This window comes from Triticum urartu, chromosome 5 (genome assembly GCF_003073215.2).
Source record: "Triticum urartu cultivar G1812 chromosome 5, Tu2.1, whole genome shotgun sequence".
NCBI lineage: Eukaryota > Viridiplantae > Streptophyta > Magnoliopsida > Poales > Poaceae > Triticum > Triticum urartu.
In genome coordinates this window covers 548,337,761-548,362,649 of record NC_053026.1, presented here as the reverse complement: position 1 = coordinate 548,362,649, position 24,889 = coordinate 548,337,761, and the positions used below count along the sequence as shown (strand labels likewise).

Below are 24,889 nucleotides of genomic sequence, written 5' to 3'. Positions count from 1 at the left end.
GGCGAATCGATCTAAAAAATCAAAGTAGGGTTTCTAAAAAACCGAACGATTTTTAAAAAAATGGCGGCTCGGAATGGGCACGGTACCTCCTGCGAGGGGCTCCGGCGAGGCGGGGTTGGGCGGCGGGGCAGCTGCGAGCAGCGCGGGCGGCTGCGGCGGCTGCGGCGGCGGCGGTGGTGTGGTGGTGGGGGTCGGGGCGGCGCGTATATAAGGGGGGCGGCGACTTGGGGGAGGGGGCAAGGCGCGGCGGAGGAGGAGTCTGGCTCGGACTCCTGTCCGAGTGGGCGGCGGCGATTGGGCCGGCGGCCCGACTGGGCTTCGGCCCAGTCGGCTGGAGATTTTTTTAAACAATTTTGCTGACAGAAATAAAATCCTAGAAAATAAAATAAAAATCAAAAAATGCCAAAACAAATTTTCACCGTCTAAATAAAATATTTAGAACGAGATGAACATTTTCTTGGCCCTAAAATGCAATTTTGAAAACGTGCAATTTTTCTAATTGCAAATAAAATCCAAATAAAATCAAATAAATGATTTTAACATTTTTCCTCCAATATTTCATTTATTTTGGAGAAGTCATATTATCTCCTCTCTTATATTTTAATACGAAATATTTTCCAGAGAGAAAAATAATAATTAAAATCGAAATCCTCGATTCATTATTTGATAAAAATCAAATATGAAAACCGGGAAATCCCCAACTCTCTCCGAGGGTCCTTGAGTTGCTTAGGATTTCGAGGATTGCGAAACGAAAATGCAATAAAATATGATATGCATGAATGACCTATGTATAACATTCCAAATTGAAAATTTGGGATGTTACAGATATTCTCAAATATTCCAGAAAAAATCATATTTAAATTTCAGGGCATTTGGAGAATTTTTATTTTCGGGGTATTTTTATATTGCACGGATGATGTAGATAACAGACAGAAAATATTATTTTTATTTTATTTAATATAAATAACAGAAAGTAAAAGGAGGGTACCGAGAGTTGTGTTTTCTAAATTCATCCATCTCATTATCATCAAAAGGAACCCATTAACAAGGTTGATCAAGTCTTGTTAACAAACTCATTCCGAATAACATGGAACCGGAGAATTTTCGAATAACACTAAGTTACCTCAACGGGGATATGCACATCCCCAACAATAAGAATATCATATTTCTTCTTGACACTAGGAAGAGGAAATTCAAAACCTCCAAAAATAATCGATGGAATTTTTCCAATAGAATTGATACTGTGGACTTGAGGTTGTTTCCTCAGAAAGTGTACCGTATGCTCATTACCATTAACATGAAAAGTGGCACTGCCTTTTTTGCAATCATAACAGCCCCTGCAGTATTCAAAAGGGTCTTCCAATAATAATAGACATACTATCGTCCTCGGGAATATCCAGAATGACAAAGTCCGTTAAAATAATAACGTTTGCAACCACAATAGGCACATCCTCACAAATAACGACAGGTATAGCAGTTGATTTATCAGCCATTTGCAAACATATCTCAGTAGGTGTCAACTTATTCAAATCAAGTCTACGATATAAAGAGAGAGGCATAACACTAACACCGGCTCCAAGATCACATAAAGCAGTTTTAACATAGTTTCTTTTAATGGAGCATGGTATAGTGGGTACTCCTGGATCTCCAAGTTTCTTTGGTATTCCACCCTTAAAAGTATAATTAGCAAGCATGGTGGAAATTTCAGCTTCCGGTATCTTCCTTTTATTAGTGACAATTTCTTTCATGTATTTAGCATAAGGATTCATTTTAAGCATATCAGTTAATCGCATACGCAAAAAGATAGGTCTAATCATTTCAGCAAAGCGCTCAAAATCCTCATCATCCTTTTTCTTGGATGGTTTGGGAGGAAAAGGCATGGGTTTCTGAACCCAAGGCTCTCTTTCCTTTCCGTGTTTCATAGCAACAAAGTCTTCCTTATCATAACGTTGATTCTTTGATTGTGGGTTATCAAGATCAACAGCAGGTTCAATTTCTATATCATTATCATTACTAGGTTGAGCATCATCATGAACATTATCATTAACATTATCACTAGTTTCAGGTTCATTACCAGATTGTGTTTCAGCATCAGAAATAGAAATATCATTTGGATTCTCAGGTGTTTCAGCAATAGGTTCACTAGAAGCATGCAAAGTCCTATCATTTTTCTTTTTCTTCCTTTTAGAAGGACTAGGTGCATCTATATTATTTCTCTGAGAATCTTGCTCAATTCTCTTAGGGTGGCCTTCAGGATACAGAGGTTCCTGAGTCATTCTACCAGTTCTAGTAGCCACTCTAACAGCATAATCATTATTCTTACTATTCAATTCATTGAGCAAATCATTTTGAGCCTTAAGTACTTGTTCTACTTGAGTGGTAACCATAGAAGCATGTTTACTAATAAGTTTAAGTTCACCTTTGACATTAGCCATATAATCACCCAAGTGTTCAAGCATATTTGAATTGTATTTGAATTGTCTACCAAAATAAGCATTAAAATCTTCTTGCTTCACCATAAAATTATCAAACTCATCTAAGCATTGGCTAGCAAACTTAGTAAGAGGGATTTCAGCTTTATCATATCTATAGAGAGAGTTTACCTTTACTACCTGTGTCGGGTTATCAAAACCATGTATTTCTTCAATAGGTAATGGATTAAGATCATATGTTTCTTCAACAGGCGGTAAATTAAGACCGTGTATTTCTTCAATAGGAGGTAAATTCTTAACATCTTCAGCTTTAATACCTTTTTCTTTCATAGATTTCTTTGCCTCTTGCATATCTTCAGGACTGAGAAATAGAACACCTCTTTTCTTTGGAGTTGGTTTAGGAATAGGCTCAGGAAGTGTCCAATTATTTTCATTTGTCAAAATATTGTTCAATAGAATTTCAGCTTCATCCGGTGTTCTTTCTCTAAAAATAGAACCAACACAACTATCCAGGTAATCTCTGGAAGCATCGGTTAGTCCATTATAAAAGATATGAAGTATTTCATTTTTCTTAAGAGGATGATCAGGCAAAGCATTAAGTAACTTGAGAAGCCTCCCCCCAAGCTTGTGGGAGACTCTCTTCTTCAATTTGCACAAAACTATATATCCCTCAAAGCAGCTTGTTTCTTATGAGCAGGGAAATATTTAGCAGAGAAGTAATAAATCATATCCTGGGGACTACGCACACAACCAGGATCAAGAGAATTAAACCATATCTTAGCATCACCCTTTAATTAGAACGAAAATATTTTAAGGATATAAAGGTAGCGAGATTTCTCATCATTAGTGAACAGGGTGGCTATATCATTTAATTTAGTAAGATGTGCCACAACAGTTTCAGATTCATAGCCATGAAAAGGATCAGATTCAACCAAAGTAATTATATCAGGATCAACAGAGAATTCATAATCCTTATCAGTAACACAGATAGGTGAAGTAGCAAAAGCAGGGCCATGTTTCATTCTAGCATTAAGAGATTGTTGCTTCCATTTAGCTAATAACCTCTTGAGCTCGTATCTATCTTTGCAAGCTAAAATAGCTAAAGCAGCTTATTTTTCCAAAACATAACCCTCAGGAATAACAGACGATTCATATTTATTAGGGGGAGAGTCTTCATCATCACTTTCATCAATATTATCAGTTTCAATAATTTCATTCTCTCTAACCCTAGCAAGTTGTTCATCAAGAAATTCACCAAGTGGCACAGTAGTATCAAGCATAGAAGTAGTTTCATCATAAGTATCATGCATAGCACAAGTGGCATCATCAATAACATGTGAGATATCAGAACGAATAGCAGAAGCATGTTTAGGTGTCGCAAGCTTACTCAAAACAGAAGGTGAATCAAGTGCAGAACTAGATGACAGTTCCTTACCTCCCCTCATAGTTGAGGGGTAAATCTTGGTTTTTGGATCTCTCAAGTTCTTCATAATGATAAGCAGATATAAATCCCAAGTGACTCAAAGAATAGAGCTATGCTCACCGGCAACGGCGCCAGAAAATAGTCTTGATAACCCACAAGTATAGGGGATCGCAACAGTTTTCGTGGGTAGAGTATTCAACCCAAATTTATTGATTCGACACAACGGGAGCCAAAGAATATTGTCAAGTATTAGCAGCTGAGTTGTCAATTCAACCACACCTGGAAACTTAATATCTGCAGCAAAGTGTTTAGTAGCAAAGTAATATGATAGTAGTGGTAACGGTACCAAAAGGTAATGATAGCAAAAGTAATGTTTTTGGTATTTTGTAGTGATTGTAACAATAGCAACGGAAAAGTAAATAAGCGAAGAACAATATATGGGAAGCTCGTAGGCAATGGATCGGTGATAGAGAATTATGCCGGATGCGGTTCATCATGTAACAGTCATAACATAGGGTGACACATAACTAGCTCCAATTCATCAATGTAATGTGGGCATGTATTCCGAATATAGTCATACGTGCTTATGGAAAAGAACTTGCATGACATCTTTTGTCCTACCCTCCCGCGGCAGCGGGGTCCTAGTGGAAACTAAGGGATATTAAGGCCTCCTTTTAATAGAGTACCAGACCAAAGCATTAACACATAGTGAATACATGAACTCCTCAAACTACGGTCATCACCGGGAGTGGTCCCAATTATTGTCAGTTTGGGGTTGCCGGATCATAACACATAGTAGGTGACTATAGACTTGCAAGATAGGATCAATAACTCACATATATTCATGAAAACATAATAGGTTCAGATCTGAAATCATGGCACTCGGGCCCTAGTGACAAGCATTAAGCATAGCAAAGTCATAGCAACATCAATCTCAGAACATAGTGGATACTCGGGATCAAACCCTAACAAAACTAACTCGATTACATGATAAATCTCATCCAACCCATCATCGTCCAGCAAGCCTACGATAGAATTACTCACGAACGGCGGTGAGCATCATGAAATTGGTGATGGAGGAAGGTTGATGATGACGATGGCGATGGATTCCCCTCTCCGGAGCCCCGAACGGACTCCAGATCAGCCCTCCCGAGAGGTTTTAGGGCTTGGCGGTAGCTCCGTATCGTAAAACGCAATGAATCCTTCTCTCTTATTTTTTTCTCCCCGAAAGCAAATATATAGAGTTGGAGTTAAGGTCGGAGGAGCTCCAGGGGGCCCACGAGGTAGGGGGCGCGCCCAGGGCGGCAGGCGCGCCCCCACCCTCGTGGCTAGGGTGTGGGCCCCCTGGTCTTCATGCAAGTTAGAGTCCAAAACAAGGGAAAAAGCGTTTGGAAAAGTAGATATGACGGAGACGTATCAGGGACTCCAAACCTTGGAAAAATAACCTCTTTAAGCATCTTAATAGAGGTGTTATGATCAGCACTACTAGTTGGAATAGCTTCTACCCACTTAGTAATGTAATCAACAACAACTAAAATATGTGTGTACCCATTAGAGGAAGGAAACGGTCGCATATAATCAAAGCCCCAAACATCAAATGGTTCAATAACAAGTGAATAATTCATAGGAATTTCTTGACGTCTACTAATATTACCAATTCTTTGACATTCATCACAAGGCAAACCAAACTTACGGGCATCCTTGAAGAAAGTAGGCCAATAAAAACCAGATTGCAATACCTAATGTGCAGTTCTATCTCCAGCATGGTGTCCTCCATAAGCATCGGAGTGACACTTGTGTAGGATCTGTTCCTGTTCATGCTCAGGTACACAACGTCTAATAACACCATCTACTCCTTTATAAAGATGTGGGTCATCCCAGAAGTAATGTCTTAAATCATAGAAGAACTTTTTCTTTTGCTGGTATGTGAAACTAGGTGGTATAAACTTAGCAACAATATAATTAGCAAAATCAGCATACCATGGAGTAGTACGAGAAGAATTTATCACAGCTAATTGTTCATCAGGAAAGCTATCATCAATAGGTAGTGGGTCATCAAGAACATTCTCTAACCTAGACAAGTTGTCTGCAACGGGGTTCTCATCTCCCTTTCTATCAATAATATGCAAATCAAATTCTTGTAGCAAGAGAACCCATCTAATAAGTCTAGGTTTAGCATCTTTCTTTTCGATAAGATATTTAATAGCAGCATGATCAGTGTGAACAGTTACTTTAGAATCAACAATGTAAGGTCTGAACTTATCACAAGCAAATACAACTGCTAAAAATTCTTTTTCAGTAGTAGCATAGTTTCTCTGGGCACTGTCTAGAGTTTTACTAGCATATTGAATAACATTTTTAATTTCTTATCAACTCTTTGTCCTAGAACAGGCCCTACAGCATAATCACTAGCATCACACATAATTTCAAATGGTAAATTCCAATCAGGAGGCTGAACAATAGGTGCAGAAATCAAATCTTTCTTAAGTATTTCAAATGCTTCTACACAATCATCATCAAAGACAAATGGAACATCTTTTTGTAAGAGATTGGTCGGAGGCCTGGAGATTTTAGAGAAGTCCTTAACGAACCTCCTATAAAAACCGGCATGACCAAGAAAACTTCTTATACCTTTAATGTCCTTAGGACACGACATCTTTTCAATAGCATCAACCTTAGCTTTATCAACTTCAATACCTCTTTCAAAAAATTTATGCCCCAAGACAATACCTTCATTAACCATAAAGTGGCACTTCTCCCAATTCAAAACAAGATTAGTTTCTTCACATCTTTGCAAAACTCGATCAAGGTTGCTTAAGCAATCATCAAAAGAAGTTCCATAAACGGAGAAATCATCCATGAAAACCTCAACAATCTTTTAACAAAAGTCAGAGAATATAGCAGTCATACATCTTTGAAAGGTAGCAGGTGCATTGCATAAACCAAAAGGCATATGTCTATAAGCAAAGGTACCGAAAGGGCAAGTAAAAGTTGTCTTTTTTTGATCCTCTTTTGACACAGGTATTTGAGAGAAACCAGAATAACCATCTAGAAAGCAAAAATGTGTATGTTTGGATAATCTTTCTAGCATTTGATCAATAAAAGGTAAAGGGTAATGATCCTTTTTAGTGGCTTTATTTAATTTGCAGAAATCAATTACCATTCTATAACATGTAACAATTCTTTGTGGGATCAATTCATCTTTATCACTAGGAACAACAGTAATACCTCCCTTCTTAGGGACACAATGGACAGGACTTACCCACTGACTATTAGCAACGGGATAAATTATACCTGCCTCCAGAAGCTTTAGTATTTCTTTTCTTACCACTTCTTTGATCTTAGGATTTAACCATCGTTGGTGATCAACAACCGGTTTCACGCCTTTCTCCAATTTTATTTTGTGCTGGCAGAGAGTGGGACTAATGCCCTTAAGATCATCAAGAGTATATCCAATAGCAGCATGATGCTTCTTCAGAGTTTTCAATAATTTCTTTTCCTCATGCTCTGAAAGGTTAGCACTAATAATAACAGGATATATCTCTTTCTCATCAAGATAAGCATATTTAAGAGTATCAGGTAAAGGTTTAAGCTCAAACACGGGATCACCCTTGGGTGGGGGAGGATCCCCTAGGATTTCAATAGGCAAGTTGTGTTTCAAAATAGGTCCCTGTTTAAAGAATACTTCATCTATTTCCCTTCTTTCATTCATAAACATATCATTTTCATGGTCTAGCAAATATTGTTCTAAAGGATCACTAGGAGGCACAACAATAGAAGCAAGACCAATAATTTCATCTTTACTAGGCATCTTTATCATGGGGTTGTCTACAAAATTTAGCAAAATTAAATTCATGAGATATCCCCTAAACCAACAGAAACAATATCCTTATTGCAGTCTATCTTAGCATTAACAGTATTCAAGAAGGGTCTACCAAATATAATGGGACAAAAGTTATCTTATGGGGAACCAAGAACCAGAAAATCAGCAGGATATTTAACTTTCCCACACAATACTTCAACATCTCTAACAATCCCAACTAGTGAAATAGTGTCTCTATTGGCAAGTTTAATAGTAACATCAATTTTCTCTATCTCAGCAGGTGCAATATCATGCATAATTTCTTTATATAAGGAATGAGGTATTGCACTTGCACTAGCACCCATATCACATAAGCCATGATAGCAATGATCTCCTATTTTAATAGAAATAACAGGCATGCCTACAATAGATCTATGTTTATTTTTAGTATCAGGTCTAGCAATTCTAGCAACTTCATCACAGAAGTAAATAACATGCCCATCAATATTATCAGCCAAGAGATCTTTAACCATAGCAATACTAGGTTCAACTTTAATTTGCTCAGAGGGTGTAGGTGTTCTAGTATTACTCTTACGAACTACAGTTGAAGCTTTAGCATGATCCTTTATTCTAACAGGGAAAGGTGGTTTGTCAATATAAGCAGTAGGAACAACAGGATCATTATAATTGATAGTCTTTTCTTCAACTTTAATAGGTGCAACTACTTTTACTTAAATGGGAGGATTATATTTAAACCACTTCTCCTTAGGGAGATCAACATGAGTAGCAAAGGATTCACAAAAAGAAGCTACTATCTCAGAGTCAAGTCCATATTTAATGCTAAATTCACGGGAAGCATCGGTATCCATAAAAGATTTAACACAATCAAACTTAGGTGTTATACCCGACTCATTACCTTCGTCGAGGTCCCAATCTTCAGAGTTGTGTTTAATTCTTTCCAATAAATCCCATTTGAATTCAATAGTCTTCATCATAAAAGAATCAGTACAAGAAGTATCGAGCATGGAGCGATTATCGAGAGAAAGCCGAGCATAAAAATTTTGAATAATAATTTCTCTTGAGAGCTCATGATTGGGGCATGAATATAACATTGACTTAAGCTTCCCCCAAGCTTGAGCGATGCTTTCTCCTTCACGAGGCCAAAAATTATATATGAAATTACGATCACGATGAACAAGATGCATAGGATAAAACTTCTGATGAAATTCCAATTTCAATCGGTTGTAGTTCCATGATCCCATATCATCACATAGCCTAAACCATGTCAAGGCCTTTCCCTTCAAAGATAAAGGGAAGACCTTCTTCTTGATAACATCCTCGGGCATACCTGCAAGCTTAAATATTCCACAAACTTCATCCACATAGATTAGGTGCAAATCGGGATGTAATGTCCCATCTCCTGTAAAAGGATTAGCTAGCAGTTTCTCTATCATACCCGAAGGAATTTCAAAGTAAACATTTTCAGTAGGTTCAGTAGGTTGAGGAGCAACTATTTTCTCTACTGGTCGGGGTGAAGATACCCCGAACAAGCCCCTCAAAGGATTAAGTTCCATAGTAACAAGTGACAGTAAATTTCAGCACACTATATAAATTTTTCTTTACCAAATTCCACCTACCAAAGGCGCTTCACTCCCCGGCAACGGCACCAGAAAAGAGTCTTGATGACCCACAAGTGTAGGGGATCTATTGTAGCCTTTTCGATAAGTAAGAGTGTCGAACCCAACGAGGAGCAGAAGGAAATGATAAGCGGTTTTCAGCAAGGTATTCTCTGCAAGCACTGAAATTATCGGTAGCAGATAGTTTTGTGGTAAGGTAATTTGTAACGAGTAAAAAGTAATAAAAGTAAATAAGGTGCAGCAAGATGGCCCAATCCTTTTTGTAGCGAAGGACAAGCCTGGACAAACTCTTACATAAAGGAAAGCACTCCCGAGGACACATGGGAATTATCGTCAAGCTAGTTTTCATCACGTTCATATGATTTGCGATCGGTACTTTGATAATTTGATATGTGGGTGGACCGGTGCTTGGGTACTGTCCTTCCTTGGACAAGCATCCCACTTATGATTAACCCCTATTGCAAGCATCCGCAACTACAACAGAAGTATTAAGGTAAACCTAACCATAGCATGGAACACATGGATCCAAATCAGCCCCTTACGAAGCAATGCATAAACTAGGGTTTAAGCTTCTGTCACTCTAGCAACCCATCATCTACTTATTACTTTCCAATGCCTTCCCCTAGGCCCAAACACTGGTGAAGTATCATGTAGTCGACGTTCACATGACACCACTAGAGGAAAGACAACATACATCTCATCAAAGTATCAAACAAATACCAAATTCACATGACTACTTATTGCAAGACTTCTCCCATGTCCTCAGGAACAAACGTAACTACTCAAAAATCATATTCATGTTCATAATCAGAGGGGTATTAATATGCATAAAGGATCTGAACATACGATCTTCCACTGAATAAACCAACTAGCATCAACTACAAAGAGTAATCAACACTACTAGCAACCCATAGGTACCAATCTGAGGCTTTGGGACAAAGATTGGATACAACAGATGAACTAGGGGTTGGGATGAGATGGTGCTGGTGAAGATGTTGATGGAGATTGACCCCCTCCCGATGAGAGGATTGTTGGTGATGACGATGGTGATGATTTTCCCCTCCCGGAGGGAAGTTTCCCCGGCAGAACAGCTCCGTCGGAGCCCTAGATTGGTTCCGCCTCGTGGCGGCGGAGTTTCGTCCCGTGAGCTTGCTTATGATTTTTTTCTCAACGAAAGACTTCATATAGCCAAAGATGGGCATCAGAGGGCTGCTAGGGGCCCCACAAGGCAGGGGCGCGCCCAGGGGGTAGGGCGCGCCCCGCACCCTCGTGGACGGTGGGTGGTCCCCCTCTGGTACTTCTTTCGCCCAATATTTTTTATATATTCTGAAACGTGCTCCCATGAAGTTTCGGGACTTTTAGAGATGTGCAGAATAGGTCTCTAATATTTGCTCCTTTTCCAACCCAGAATTCCAGCTGCCGACATTCCCCTCTTCATGTAAACCTTGTAGAATAAGAGAGAATAGGCATAAGTTTTGTGACATAATGTGTAATAATAGCCCATAATGCAATAAATATCGATATAAAAGCATGATGCAAAATGTACGTATTAGTGACAAAGAGCTCATCGTAAATGGTTACGTCGATGCAAGCTTTGACACTGATCCGGATGACTCTAAGTCACAAACCGGATACGTATTTTTATTGAATGGTGGAGCTGTCAGTTGGTGGAGTTCCAAGCAGAGCGTCGTGGCGGGATCTACGTGTGAAGCGGAATACATAACTGCTTTGGAAGCAACAAATGAAGGAGTCTCCGGATGAAGGAGTTCATATCCGATCTAGGTGTCATACCTAGTGCATCGGGTCCAATGAAAATCTTTTGTGACAATACTGGTGCAATTGCCTTGGCAATGGAATCCAAATTTCACAAGAGAACCAAGCACATCAAAAGACGCTTCAATTCCATTCGCGATCAAGTCAAGGAGGGAGACATAGATATTTGCAAGATACATACAGATCTGAATGTTGCAGACCCATTGACTAAGCCTCTCTCATGAGCAAAACATGATCAACACCAAGACTCCATGGGTGTTAGAATCATCACAATGTAATCTAGATTATTGACTCTAGTGCAAGTGGGAGACTGAAGGAAATATGCCCTAGAGGCAATAACAAAGTTTTTATTTATATTTCCTTATATCATGATAAATGTTTATTATCCATGCTAGAATTTTATCAACCGGAAACTTAATACATGTGTGAATACATAGACAAACAGAGTGTCACTAGTATGCCTCTACTTGACTAGCTCGTTGATCAAAGATGGTTAAGTTTACTGGCCATAGACAAAGAGTTGTCATTTGATGAATGGGATCACATCATTAGAGAATGATGTGATTGACTTGACCCATCCGTTAGCTTAGCACGATGATCGTTTTGTTTACTGCTATCGCTTTCTCCATAACTTATACATGTTCCCATGACTATGAGATTATGCAACTCCCGAATACCGGAGGAACACTTAGTGTGCTATCAAACGTCACAACGTAACTGGGTGACTATAAATATGCTCTACAGGTGCCTCCGATGGTGTTTGTTGAGTTGGCATAGATCAAGATTAGGATTTGTCACTCCGTGTATCGGAGAGGTATCTTTGGGCCCTCTCGGTAATGCACATCACTACAAGCCTTGCAAGCAATGTGCCTAATGAGTTAGCTACGGGATGTTGCATTATGGAACGAGTAAAGAGACTTGCCGGTAACGAGATTGAACTAGGTATTGAGATACCGACGATCGAATCTCGGGCAAGTAACATACCGATGACAAAGGGAACAATGTATGTTGTTATGCGGTTTGACCGATAAAGATCTTCGTAGAATATGTAGGAACCAATATGAGCATCCAGGTTCCGCTATTGGTTATTGACCGGAGATGAGTCTCGGTCATGTCTACATAGTTCTCGAACCCGTAGGGTCCGCACGCTTAACGTTCGGTGACGATCGGTATTATGAGTTTATGTGTTTTGATGTACGGAAGGTTGTTCAGAGTCCCGGATGTGATCACGGGCATGACGAGGAGTCTCGAAATGGTCGAGACGAAAATATTGATATATTGGATGACTATGTTTGGACATCGGAATGGTTCCGGGTGAGTTCGGGCATTTACCGGAGTACCGGGAGGTTACCGGAACCCCCCAGGAAGTATATGGGCCTTATTGGGACATAGTGGGAGAGAGGAGAAGGAAGACTAGGAGGGGGCGTGCCCCCCCCCAAGCCCAATCCTAATTGGGTGAGGGGCCGGCCCCCCTTTCCTTCCTCCTTCCTCCCCCTTCCTTCCTCTCCTAGTCCAACTAGGGAAGGGGGGATCCTAATCCCGGTGTGAGTAGGACTCCTCCAGGGCGCGCCATAGAGGGCCGGCCCTACCCCCTCCTCCACTCCTTTATATACGGGGGAGGGGGCACCCCAAAGACATACAAGTTGACAATTGTCTTAGCCGTGTGCGGTGCCCCCCTCCACCATAATCCACCACGGTCATATCGTTGCAGTGCTTAGGCGAAGCCCTGTTCCTGTAGCTTCATCATCACCATCATCACGCCGTCGTGCTGACGAAACTCTCCCTCGACACTCAACTGGATCTAGAGTTCGTGGGACGTCGCCGAGCTGAACGTGTGCAGATCAGGTGTCGTACCTTCGGTGCTAGGATCGGTCAGATCGTGAAGACGTTCGACTACATCAACCGCGTTGTCATAACGCTTCTGCTTACAGTCTACGAGGGTACGTAGACAACACTCTCCCCTCTCCTTGCTATGCATCACCTAGATGTATCTTGCGTGTGCGTAGGATTTTTTTTTTGAAATTACTGCGTTCCCCAATAGGTACGACCCGCCCAGGAGGGGCCGAGTCATACCACTGGCGGCTTAAAGATGAAGAGGCCCGATAAGGTCCAAGAAGATGTGAACATGGCGGTTCATAGAGCAAGCTTATTGAGGGCCCAAGACCCAGGGACGACTTGAGGCCCACGAGTGTGAGCCGCCGTATGTTTAACTTGTATTGTAAGGCAAGCTTAGTTAGATACCGAGCCGGACATGTTTTGTATGAGCCGGTCGGGACTCTGTAAGCCGCCGGGCATCAACCTGTATATAAAGGGGTGACCCGGCAGCGGGTTAACTCAAGAAACAACTCATCTAGAACTAGGTCAAGCATATTCACTCCCTGGTAATCGAAACCCAAGCAATACAACCTAAAGCAGGAGTAGGCTTTTACCTCATTGAGAGGGGCCGAACCTGGGTAAATCCTCTGTGTCCTTTGTCCCGTTTAACCCCTTCAAGCTAACCTAGCTGCGATGGCTCCACACCTAAGTCCTTTCGCTAGGGCATCTGTCGTGTTAAGTCCATGACAAGTTCTTGGGTCCATGGACTATACGCACTCTACCTTTCCGCAATTTGCTAGCCTCTATGGTACCGTGCATTGCCCTTTTTCACCTCGAGAGTCGGTGCAAACTTCGCCGGTGCATCCAAACCCCGTGATATGATATGTTGTATCAACATAAGCCTTATTATATCTTCCTCTAAACAGCCACCATACCTACCTATTATGGCCTTTCCATATCCATTCCGAGATATATTTCCATGCAACTTCCATCGCTTTCGTTTTGATGACTTGAGCATTCATTGTCATATTGCTTTGCATGATCGTAAGATAGATAACATGATATTTCCATGGCTTGTCCGCCTTTTGATATCTCTACTGCGCTAGATCATTGCACATCCTGATACACCGCCAAAGGCATTCATATAGAGTCATACTTTGTTCTAGGTATCGAATTGTAATTTTTATTTTTATTTTTATTTTGAGTTGTAAGTAAATAGAAGTGTGATGATCATTATTATTCATTATTAGAGCATGTCCTAGTGAGGAAAGGATGATGGAGACTATGATTCCCCCACAAGTCGAGATGGGGCCCCGGACAAATATATAAAAAATGAAAAAATGAAAAAAAAGTGAGGCCAAAAAGAGCCCAAGAAAAAAAGAAAAAAAGAAAAAGAAAAAAATGAGAGAAAATAGAGAAGGGGCATGCAAATACCACACTTGTGCTTCAAAGTAGCACCATGTTTTTTATATAGAGAGTCTCCTAAGTTGTCACTTTCATATACTAATGGGAATTTTTCAGTATAGAGTTAGATGCACACCCACTTAGTTTTCATATTAAGCTTTCATACAATTATACTCCCTCCGTTCCAAATTACTCATCATGGTTTTAGTTCAAATTTGAACTAAAACCACGACGAGTAATTTGGAACGGAGGGAGTAGCTCTTAGTGCATTCGTTGCATGGCAATCCCTACTCCTCGCATTGATATCAATTGATGGGCATCTTCATAGCCTGTTGGTCAGCCGCGTCGATGTGAGACTTTCTTACTTTTTTGTCTTCTCTATATTTACCCCTATCATCATACTCTATTCCACCCGTAGTGCTATATCTATGGATAACGCTCATGTATTGTGTGAGGGTTGAAAAGCTGAAGCGCGTTAAAAAGCATGAACCAATTGCTTGGCTGACACCGGTGTAGTACATGATAAATACTTTGTGTTAAGAAGATGGAGCATGATAAGACTATATGATTTTGTAGGGATAGCTTTCTTTAGCGTTGATATTTTGAAAGACATGATTGTTTGTTGGGATGCCTGAGTATTGATGCCTTTATGTCAAATTATAGACTATTGTTTTGGATCATTCGTGTCTTAATATTCATGCCATGATTAGATATATGACCAAGATTATGCTAGGTAGCATTTCACATAAAAAATTAACTTTTTTTATCATTTACCTACTCGAGGACAAGCAGGAATTAAGCTTGGGGATGTTGATACGTCTTCATCGTCTCTATAATTTTTTATTATTTCATGCCAATATTATACAACTTTCACATATTTTTGGCAACAATTTATATGATTTATTGGACTAACCTATTGATCCAGTGCCCAGTGTCAGTTCCCATTGTTTGCATGTTTCTTGCTTCGCAGAATATCCATATCAAACGAAGTCCAAACGCGATAAAAATTTACGGAGAATTATTTTGCGGTATTTCTGATTTTTGGGAGGTGGAATCAACGCAAACGGGGGCCCACAACCACCACAAGACACCTGGGCACGCCAGGCAGCCCAGGCACGTGGTGGTGGGTTGTGCCCTCCTCGAACGTCGGTTGGAGCTCTACTTCGGGCGCAAGGAAGCTTATATTCAGAGAAAAATCGTGTTAAAATCTCAGCGCAATCAGAGTTACGGATCTCCGGGAATATAAGAAACGGTTTTCGGCCAGATCTGAGGAACGCGAAACAGAAGAGAACAGAGAGGGAGATCCAATCTCAGAGGGGCTCCTATCCCTTCACCGCCATGGAGGCCATGGACCAGAGGAGGGACTCTTCTGCCATCTAGGGGAGAGGCCAAGGAAGAAGAATGAGGGGGCTCTCTCCCCCCCTCTCTCTCCCGGCGCCGGCACGCCGCCAGGGCAATCACCATGATGGTGGTCTACACCAACAACTTTGGCGCCGTCAACACCAACTCTCTCCCCCTCTATGCAACGGTGTAACACCCCTTCTCCCTGTTGTAATCTCTACTTAAACATGGTGCTCAACGCTATATATTATTTCCTAATGATCTATGGCTATCTTATGATGTTTGAGTAGATCCGTTTTGTTCTATGGGTTAATCATGATCTTGGTTGGTATGAGTGTATATTTTATTATGGTGCTATCCTACGGTGCCCTCTGTGTCGCGCAAACGTGAGAGATCTCCGTTGTAGGGTGTTGCAATATGTTCATAATTCGCTTATAGTGGGTGGCGTGAGTGACAGAATACACAGACCTGAGTAAGTGGGCTATTGCGTATGGGAATAAAGAGGACTTGATACTTAATGCTATGGTTGAGTTTAACCTTAGTGATCTTTGGTAGTTGCGGATGCTTGCTAGAGTTCCAATTATAAGTGCATATGATTCAAGTAGAGAAAGTATGTTAGCTCATGTCTCTTCCTCATATAAAATTGCATGAATGATTACCGGTCTAGTTATCAATTGCCTAAGGATAAATGACTTTCTTATTGACAAAAGCTATCTACTTTTATTACCTTGCAATTTACTCGTAGTTTTATTCTCGCAAAGTACTCATAATTTTGTTCTTGCAAAATAGTTTCATCCAAGGGCAGTGATGATGAGTTCGAATCGTCCTTAAACAGATCCTTGCTCACTCGCCATGATGAAGCCACCATCATAATGACCTCCAACGCAGCAGCGAGAAAGGAGATAATCCATCTGCAGCGAGCGCCGGTGAGAACCAATCCTTCGATAGGCAGCACCACGCCACCATCTTCAGGAGAACCACCACCGCTAGCCATCAGACGCTGCTCGCACGCACCGGCATCACACCTCTCACCGGCATGTCGCCGGTAACCGGCACGACGCCAAGCTTCTTTAAGAAAACACCATAGCTAGCCCTACTATGTTTGGCGGAGCACCGAGCACCTCCCCCATCTCCTCCTTGTCCGCCACTTGGCAACACTGTGGCCAATGCGTCTCCTTTATTCTCTTTACGTAATCACTCAAAGGCGCCTTTAAACGGCAGCTCAAGCCTCAAGGAGGCCACGCAGTCAGACAACGCAGCCACTCGCAGTCACACGGCCACGTCGCACAAACTCCACGTCGGCATGTTGCACTATTACGCAAATAGCAGAGTCCTTTATTGCAAAAACACGCGACATCTGCCCCCTCCCCGTCTGCAATCTTGCCCTCGTGACCTCCGTCTCGCGTGCCCTCCCCTCCCTCCCCTCCCCCGTCGTGCGCGACCGGAGCTCGCCGCCCACTCCCCGTGAACCCCAGCCCTAGACCAGCGGCGCTGGTGCTTCTGGTGCGAGCGTTGGATCAGCTACCCACCGGCGGGCCATGGCGAGGTGGCGGCCGGCGATGCTGCTGGTAGCGGCGCTGGCGCTGGCGGCGGCCGCCGGGTGGCGGGCGGAGGCGCTGTCGGTGACCGTGACGGATACCGAGTGCATCCACGAGTTCGTGCCCTACGAGGGCGACTCCGTCTCGGGCAACTTCGTCGTCGTCGACCACGACATCTTCTGGAGCTCCGACCACCCCGGCATCGACCTCACGGTACGGCGCTGGCCGATCCCTCCACCTCCTGTCGCCTACCTTCCTCCTGCGCCTGTTATCTGGATACGACGGTCTGGAGTTAGCTGGGTTTATGGGTTGTTTTATTAGTTGGGATCTGAGGGATTGGATCGGGAATCGAGTGGGAATTGGGGCCTCCTCGTGGGATCTGCGGCTCGTGGTGCGAAATACCTGCGGCGATCTGGTGATCTCAAGTGATGTCGATCAGTAACACCTTTGCGATTTAGGTTACTTTTGATTGTCTAGCTTTAATTCGTTCCTGTTGTTGATTGATCGTTCAGTCGATTCTGTTGTGCTCTGGCTCAAAGTCCGGATCTTTGGAGGAGATTTGGTGGATTGTTGCACTTTTGTCATACATTTGCCTTAGCAAGCTACCGATCATTCAGGCTGGATGGATTACGTGTGGATACAGTTGCCTCAGAAGATGCTAATTTATGTGTGAGTGGTCTATTATATGATTTGGTTATTTTTTCACTGGAGAAAACGTTGTATTAATCCTTTCGCACTTATATTTATGTATTCATGATTCCTTGGTGTATAGAAGTCAATGAACCTACCGTACTTCCCCAACAGCAATAGGTTTTCTTTACTTGAATCACAGTTAAAGGATCAGTTCTCAACTTATCTTCATTTAGAAGTAGCATCTGAACTACCTTTCACTGTTTAGAGGTATTATATGCTTGATAATTGATGTGTTTGTTTATCTACATGTAAAATGGTTGTCTTCTCTGGTTTCCTTTGCATTTGCATGCTTTGTTATCTGGTGTATAAAGGACAATAAGACTGACATCTGGATTTAATTGACAATCTGATTCAGTCAACCTGTTTATTTAGAATTTGCTTTCAACAAATGCAGACTCAAGTAGAGAACCCAGGCCGAACTGGTCAGCAAAACACTGAAATATTTTGCTACAGTGATTCAGTTTTACTAAAACAACAAAACAGTTGAACTCGGAAAAAATCACATCAGTGGAGAAGGCTCCAAAGAGTTGCTTCCTGTCATGCTGGGATGTTGCATAAGCAGCGAACGTGGGAAAACCTCTTCCCAAAGTTTAAATGGTTAAATGACCTGTTTTGTAGTAGAGGGCAAAAATCAATTCTTACCCATTATTGTCTAAGATCTGCAAATTAGAAGCCTGTTTGTGCATTACTATTAGCAGTGAGGAATTCCTACAGTTCTCTTTGGAAGAAGAAACCTGTAAAAAATTTGTTTGGAACTCAGACGTGTATGTTTTTCGTCCTACTTGGTTGAGAATAATGCTAAATGAATTGGTCTTGCAGTATTGCTAGTTAGCGTAGGCATTTTGTAGATGATTGATGAGGCAAATTAAACATCAACTTGTTTTTGCTTCACCTCGATACTAGCATCAGCATATGAACACAGTTGACTTCACTCCAGCTATATTAGATGGTTTATAGTTCATGTGTTGAGAAAAATGCTGGTTTGTTTTACGCCAGTGCATATATTATTTGTTTCTCCTTATGACCAACAATGCTGTTGGCTACTGGAAAATATTGGAGTCCATCCTACATAGTGTATTACTACTCTGATTTTCTTACTTTGGCTGGGATGTGTCATTTTTGTTTCCCATGTGAAGAATTATTTATTTCTTAATAAAGTTGATCTATTTCGAAGACTTATCCACTCCTCTTTTCTTCATTTACTTTGTTATAGTATACATACTAGCAAAACTAATTTTGCACTGGTTGCATCTGTTATGTTCACTTGTGAAATATTGAATTGTAAGCCTGCATTTTATGTCAGTACTTAAGTATATTATTACGTTCACTTAACAATCCATCAACTTCTTCTGATAGTCCATAGTGCATTTTCCATCAATGTAGGTAACTTCACCAGGTGGTAACACCGTATATACGATGAAGGGAAAGTCTGGTGACAAATTTGACTTCAAAGCTCCAAGGGGTGGAATGTACAAGTTTTGCTTCCATAATCCATATGGGGCACCTGAAACTGTTTCTTTCTACATTCATGTTGGGCACATACCCAATGAGCACAATTTGGCGAAAGATGGTCAGTGTACTGACTGTCCCTTGAGATTTTCAGCATCTGCCTATTCTTTTAAAAAAAAATTGTGTGTATTGAGCAACAATCAGTTTGATTGGTTAATGTGATCTTAGGCTTGCTAGTTCATCAAGATATCTGTTCTCAACTTCTGATTCCTTCAGTTTTAACACTTTTTTGTTCCTGTTCCAGAGCACTTGGACCCTATCAACGTGAAAATTGCAGAGCTGAAGGAAGCACTGGAATCTGTCACTGCTGAGCAGAAGTACCTAAAAGCACGTGATGCTCGTCACCGACACAGTAAGCTTCATAAACTTTCTTCTGTAGATGTTATCTAGTGATTTTGGCCTTATTGTATGGCCCTGTTAACCATGTATAGAGTACATAAATTTCCTGTGAGTTTACTCTGATCCACCCAGTACTTAGACTTTTTAAGTGAAGTATGATACTAAACTAAACTGCAAGAGGCATGACGTCGGCTTGATGGCAGCCATGCCTCATGGGCAGGGATGAACTAATGAAGGAGATTTATTTTTATAGAGGCAGTAGACTCCTAAAGATAAGATGGAGATAATTCCTAAAGCTATCAACTAGTCAAAAGGTGTCAACTAAATTTCTAAAGCTAGCAACTAGTCAAAAATACCCGAACTTCTGAAGGAAATGCACTAGGACAGTTGGAACACTTGCATGTGCATGGTTTCTTAAGTGGGGAGGCAGTGACTAATTTCCATTGGAGTTTAAGCTTCCTTTTCTCCAGTTATACTCCCTTGTAGAATTGGCATATTTTCTTTTACCCGCACCATAGCAGTGTGTCGTTCAATGGTGACTACTTGATCTTGAATAGGGAACAATATTCAAACTTATTTTGTTTAACCTGCTTATCTCAGTTTCTTTCTTTAGTTTGAAAAACACCAGAGTCAAATTAGACACCGAGAATAACAGGGGAATTATTGATATTTAACACATCCAAGCTGCCAAGGACACTGCTCATTATCCTTTTATTGCTTTGCTGTCTTTACATTTACCCTATCTTCATATGATTTTTGTGATGATGGTGATGTTCATGGCCAACTGAATCCAGCAAACGAGAGCACCAGAAGGCGTGTCATGTTCTACACGATGGCAGAGTACGCGGCTTTCATGGCCGCCAGTGCGTTGCAAGTCGTTTACATCCGCCGCCTGTTCAGTAAAAACGTGGGATACAACAGGGTCTAGGGCACTGTCTACTTCAAGGCATGGCAGCAGCAGGTGGCTCCAACAGGGAATGTTTTATGTCATATTGTAGCTTTTCACCCCTTTTTTTTGGTGTTAGTCTGAAAATACTCTTTAATTTATATCACCATGTACCTTTAGCAGCAACTATCGTGAAATGTGAAGGGCACTTGTGGGACATAGATACATAATTAATCCTCAGAGTCTTCATCATATTGAAAGGGAAAAAAAGGGTGTCGAGAGTACCGATGATGTGCTATGAAGTTTGTAAATCCTGGTATAAAGTTCTGGTTCTCTCTTATTCTATCATGTCTTGGTCCAGGGGCAGGGAATGGGCTAATGGCTTGCGATGAAACTGCGTTGATCTAGCTGAGCCTCATGGGGTGTGATTTTTGTGTCCATTATGCCAAAAAGCTTCGAAATATCATGGATGGTAAACTCTGTTTACAGTGTCAAAATGTCCTGGGTATTTATTGCTTCTCTTTTGTGAAAGGTACACTACACGCAAATGAAACTTTACGAGGCATGTTGTTTGTAAAACAGCTAACGTGCTAATAGTTAGAAATCCAATGACAGTAGTAAGTATTGTGAGCCCATTTGTTTTGTACAAAAGGAGAAGTGAAGTAATCTGCTAGCGCTAAAATCATAACGCCAGAAAGACCAAGACAAATTCTTGAGGAATTCGACGCATGTCTAGCAAACTAAACGGCAAAAAAGTGTGCGAACCAGAGAGGTGTAGCAGTCACATACATGTTCGGTTCCATTATATCGTAGCTGAAGACGAAGATTTACAGCAGCTGTGGGTTCTATATACATGTATTTACCAAATATTTCACAATCTTCAGTGCAATAGACCTGTTTCTTCAGTACATTCACATTAGAGAAAGAAGAATCGTCCCTGGCTTTGGATGTGGCATGGGTTCTGTAGACTTGCAGGCCTTTGTATGATCATATTGCTTGCTCTTCCCTCCATCACACTCTTGGCCATTGGGGGCTGACTACCTACAGAGTTGAACAAGAACCAGGCAAACCAGTGAGGATGTAATTTCACTTGACTAGTTTCCAGAGATTCAATGATTGCTGCTACGAACCTCTAATGTACTGAAAACTAACTGCATCCGACTTGCTACTAGCGATGGCTCCTCCGAACTGCCTGTCACAGCCATCTGTTCCAGCTGCAATGTTTTCACTGGTAGCCTGCGTCGAAGTTTCGTCCGCGTTGGATTTGATCAGTAGTGAGTACTACCTTTGCCCCTTAATATAAGACGTTTTTGCAGTTCAAATTGAACTGCAAAAACGTCTTATATTAAGGGACAGAGGGAGTAGTATATAATACTGTATAGGATATTATAAGATAAAAGAAAGAAAGCATCGACAGATAAAACATTCTTACCATGCCATGCCCTTGGTGTAGTAAGCGTTTGCTATCAGGGCACAAAATCCTTTCCACTGATGCAAGACATCCGCCGACACCGGTGGGGTGGTAGACCACCTGATGACCGTCGGCTGTGGCGTGCACAAGATTGTAATGAACACTATACTGAGCCACAGGATGCACTCCTTTACCTATGGTTAATGAAAAAAAAAATCATCGTTGAGACTTGAGACGAATGGAAACGAAATGCCCGAAGATCTCGTCAAGGGTTTTTGCACAATGAACAATGTCCTCTACTGGGCTATATGATACCATATGTCAAACTTCATATATCTTGCCAATGTCACTTATCGGACTTCATCTACCGACAGTCATTAACAGATTCAGAAGAAAGTAAAGACATGGTGACGGAATGGATCAAAGCAAGCTCATTGGTTTGAGTGTAAAACTGTGAATACTTCAGAGCAGAGCATAGTTGCAATGCAAGACATATGAAGATAAAAGATACTGTAGTGAAAAAGCTGAAGCAGACTAATTTATATATTTGAGCATGCTAACCTCAAAAGAACGAACTTTGAAGCTCAAGCTTGTTCCTCCATAGGATTGCAGGCCTTCGATCTTGACACCAGAATTTTTTATATCCATAAGTTCCTTTCTAAGCCCCTCTTCTGTACAGCCTAGGGCATATGCTTGCACCCCAGCACTAACAAACCCCTGCAAAACATTAAAAGGCGACATAATGATTACAGACAGAAGGTATGTCAAGAACACCAGTGAAGAATCTCAACAAGAACCAACAAGAACCAATACTTTTATGTTATCTCCACCTCCTCGATCAATGACATTCTTATACTGCTTGAACAGGCTGGTTGCTATATTACGCGACGAGCGGAAGTCCTCGTCCGATGAAGCATTAACATGAAACCGATGCTGCGCCCAACACAATCGTTCGAACGTAAACAAATAGTGATTGAGTTTTGAGAAGAATAGGTGGTCAGTGGAAAAGCATACCGTACCAGCCAGTGCCGTGTAGTTCTCTCATTTAAGCTTCTCTGAAGATAATGGCTGACTCTGGTAAAGTTAACTCTGAAGCTGGAAACAATGTGTGGTTTCTGTACATGATGGTCTTCGACGGAACTACAAATTGTGTTGCAACCCAATAAATTGCTACATGAACCAGCGGCGTTTTTCGGGAACGGTTTCAGCTCTTGGTAAGCACCGGGCCTGACGAACAGAACGGGTCCGTGTAGCGTCGGCATGGCTGAACGCTCATCAAGCTGCGGCAAGCTGCTCACGCATTTCTCCAGAAACAGGAGAAGATTTCAGAAGCCGCGGGTAACTCAAATCTACAATAGAGAATGATTTGGTCAGCCAAGAGACAGGTGCTCAGGGCTCCAAAACTACTATATCTTCCTAGGAAATTGCAACAAAATAACTGCTAGTACTCACAGAAACCCTCTCTATTTCTTCCAACGATTACTGAATTTAAAGTCGAAATTTTACAAGCTACTGCAACACTCTAACATACTGCTTCATCGTAATAATATGAATTGCCCTGTCGATCTGGTGCTAAACCAGATGTCGATTACATTACTGCGTCACACCTAGTGATTGCTTAGCATTATAGTAGGATATGCATAACCAGTAGCTCATGAAAGGTCCACGCACAAATCCGGCCATTTCTGGACAGTCGACAACCCAGCCTAGTGAAAATCTTGGAAAGGACACGGAACAGAAATCCCAACCCCAGACAGCCAAATACTCAACATGCCGGATCGGACAGATACAGATAATCAATCCGTTCAACCGGAACTAACTAAAATGACAGAGAATTAAAGCGGGGCAGGCGAGCAACCATTACCGCCGGAGGAGGCGGGGAGCGACCGGAAGCTGGCCTGAGAATCCGCGGGAAGACGGAGAAGGGGATTGTGTGGTGAGGAGGTGAAAATAAAAACACCGTGGAGGGTTTGCTGGTTAAAAGAAGGGCGACGGAAATGCTGCGGAGAAGGGAGGGGAAAATTCAGGGGCCACGAGAAAAAACGACTGGCGAGGCGAGCGGCGACGTGGACCCCGCGGAGAGCAGCCCATCGCTCTCGCTGAATCTGTTTTTAGTCGTGGCCCGTTCGTAGCCCATGAGAAGCTCTTTTTGCAGGGACATGAGATGGGAGCAACTAGTTAACGAGCGCTCCTTCGAAAGCCTCGCAACGATCAGCGCCACTTGGTGTGTTCTCAGACATTCGCCACGTGTCGCGCTCTGGACGCTTTCTTCGGATTTTGTTTTTTTATTTTTCTACACGTGTTTTTGGCTTTTTAAACGGTTTTTTTCCGATTTTTTGGACATTTTGGTTTTCCCCCGATCTTTCTTAGCTTTTTGATCAAAAAAATTTTGAATTTTCTTTTTGCGTGAAAAAATGCGTTTTCTTTTTTTTCTTTCGTAAAAGTCATGGTTTTTTTTTCGCGAGAGGCACGGTTGTGCTTTATCGAGAGACGGCCGTGCCTTTCGAAAACGAAAAAAAACACATTTTCTATTTTTTTTCTTTTGCGAGAGTCACGGTTTTCTTCCGCGAGAGGCACGGTTGTGCTTTGCGAGAGTCATGGCCGTGCCTCTCGGAAAGGGAAAAACAAAACGTGTTTTTTGTTTTTTTTTTCTTTCATGAGAGTCACGGTTTTGCTTCCGCGAGAGGCATGGTTGTGCTTACGCGAAAGTCACGGTCGTGCCTCTCGGAAAGGGAAAAAAATACGCGTTTTCTGTTTTTTTTTCTTTCATGAGAGTCACGGTTTTGCTTCCGCGAAAGGCACGGTTGTGCTTTCGCGAGAGTCACGGTCGTGCCTCTCGAAAACGGAAAAAAACGCGTTTTCTGTTTTTTTTCTTCCACGAGAGTC

The 24,889-nt window shown here is 41.7% G+C and overlaps 2 protein-coding genes across 3 annotated transcripts; one reads left to right on the top strand and one right to left on the bottom strand.

Moving 5' to 3' along the window:
- Positions 1 to 16,976: 16,976 nt before the first annotated feature.
- LOC125510575 (transmembrane emp24 domain-containing protein p24beta3-like) lies at positions 16,977 to 20,932 on the top strand. Its single transcript, XM_048675793.1, has 4 exons — positions 16,977 to 17,378; positions 19,242 to 19,428; positions 19,612 to 19,719; positions 20,501 to 20,932. Exons 1-4 carry the CDS (start codon positions 17,166 to 17,168, stop codon positions 20,632 to 20,634), a joined length of 642 nt encoding a protein of 213 aa, XP_048531750.1. The 5' UTR covers positions 16,977 to 17,165; the 3' UTR covers positions 20,635 to 20,932.
- Positions 20,933 to 21,365: 433 nt separating this feature from the next.
- On the bottom strand, positions 21,366 to 24,023 carry LOC125510574. Of its 2 annotated transcripts, none has more exons than XM_048675791.1 (7): positions 23,868 to 24,023; positions 23,023 to 23,352; positions 22,817 to 22,936; positions 22,565 to 22,720; positions 22,025 to 22,197; positions 21,723 to 21,828; positions 21,366 to 21,633 (listed from the first exon to the last, which is right to left on the bottom strand). In XM_048675791.1, exons 2-7 carry the CDS (start codon positions 23,263 to 23,265, stop codon positions 21,604 to 21,606), a joined length of 828 nt encoding a protein of 275 aa, XP_048531748.1. In that variant the 5' UTR covers positions 23,266 to 23,352; positions 23,868 to 24,023; the 3' UTR covers positions 21,366 to 21,603. The 2 variants fall into 2 exon arrangements, with proteins under 2 accessions (XP_048531748.1, XP_048531749.1); XM_048675792.1 differs by having other exon boundaries at positions 23,023 to 23,293; positions 23,868 to 23,985.
- Positions 24,024 to 24,889: the final 866 nt, after the last annotated feature.

Coding starts and splice junctions, on each gene's coding strand:
- LOC125510575 (XM_048675793.1), top strand. CDS start 17,166: ATGGCGAGGTGGCGGCCGGCGATGCTGCTGGTAGCGGCGCTGGCGCTG. Junction 17,379..19,241: donor ACCCCGGCATCGACCTCACG/GTACGGCGCTGG, acceptor CCATCAATGTAG/GTAACTTCACCAGGTGGTAA. Junction 19,720..20,500: donor TGATGCTCGTCACCGACACA/GTAAGCTTCATA, acceptor AACTGAATCCAG/CAAACGAGAGCACCAGAAGG.
- LOC125510574 (XM_048675791.1), bottom strand. CDS start 23,265: ATGCCGACGCTACACGGACCCGTTCTGTTCGTCAGGCCCGGTGCTTAC. Junction 22,937..23,022: donor GAACTACACGGCACTGGCTG/GTACGGTATGCT, acceptor TGTTGGGCGCAG/CATCGGTTTCATGTTAATGC. Junction 21,829..22,024: donor TACACCAAGGGCATGGCATG/GTAAGAATGTTT, acceptor ACTTCGACGCAG/GCTACCAGTGAAAACATTGC.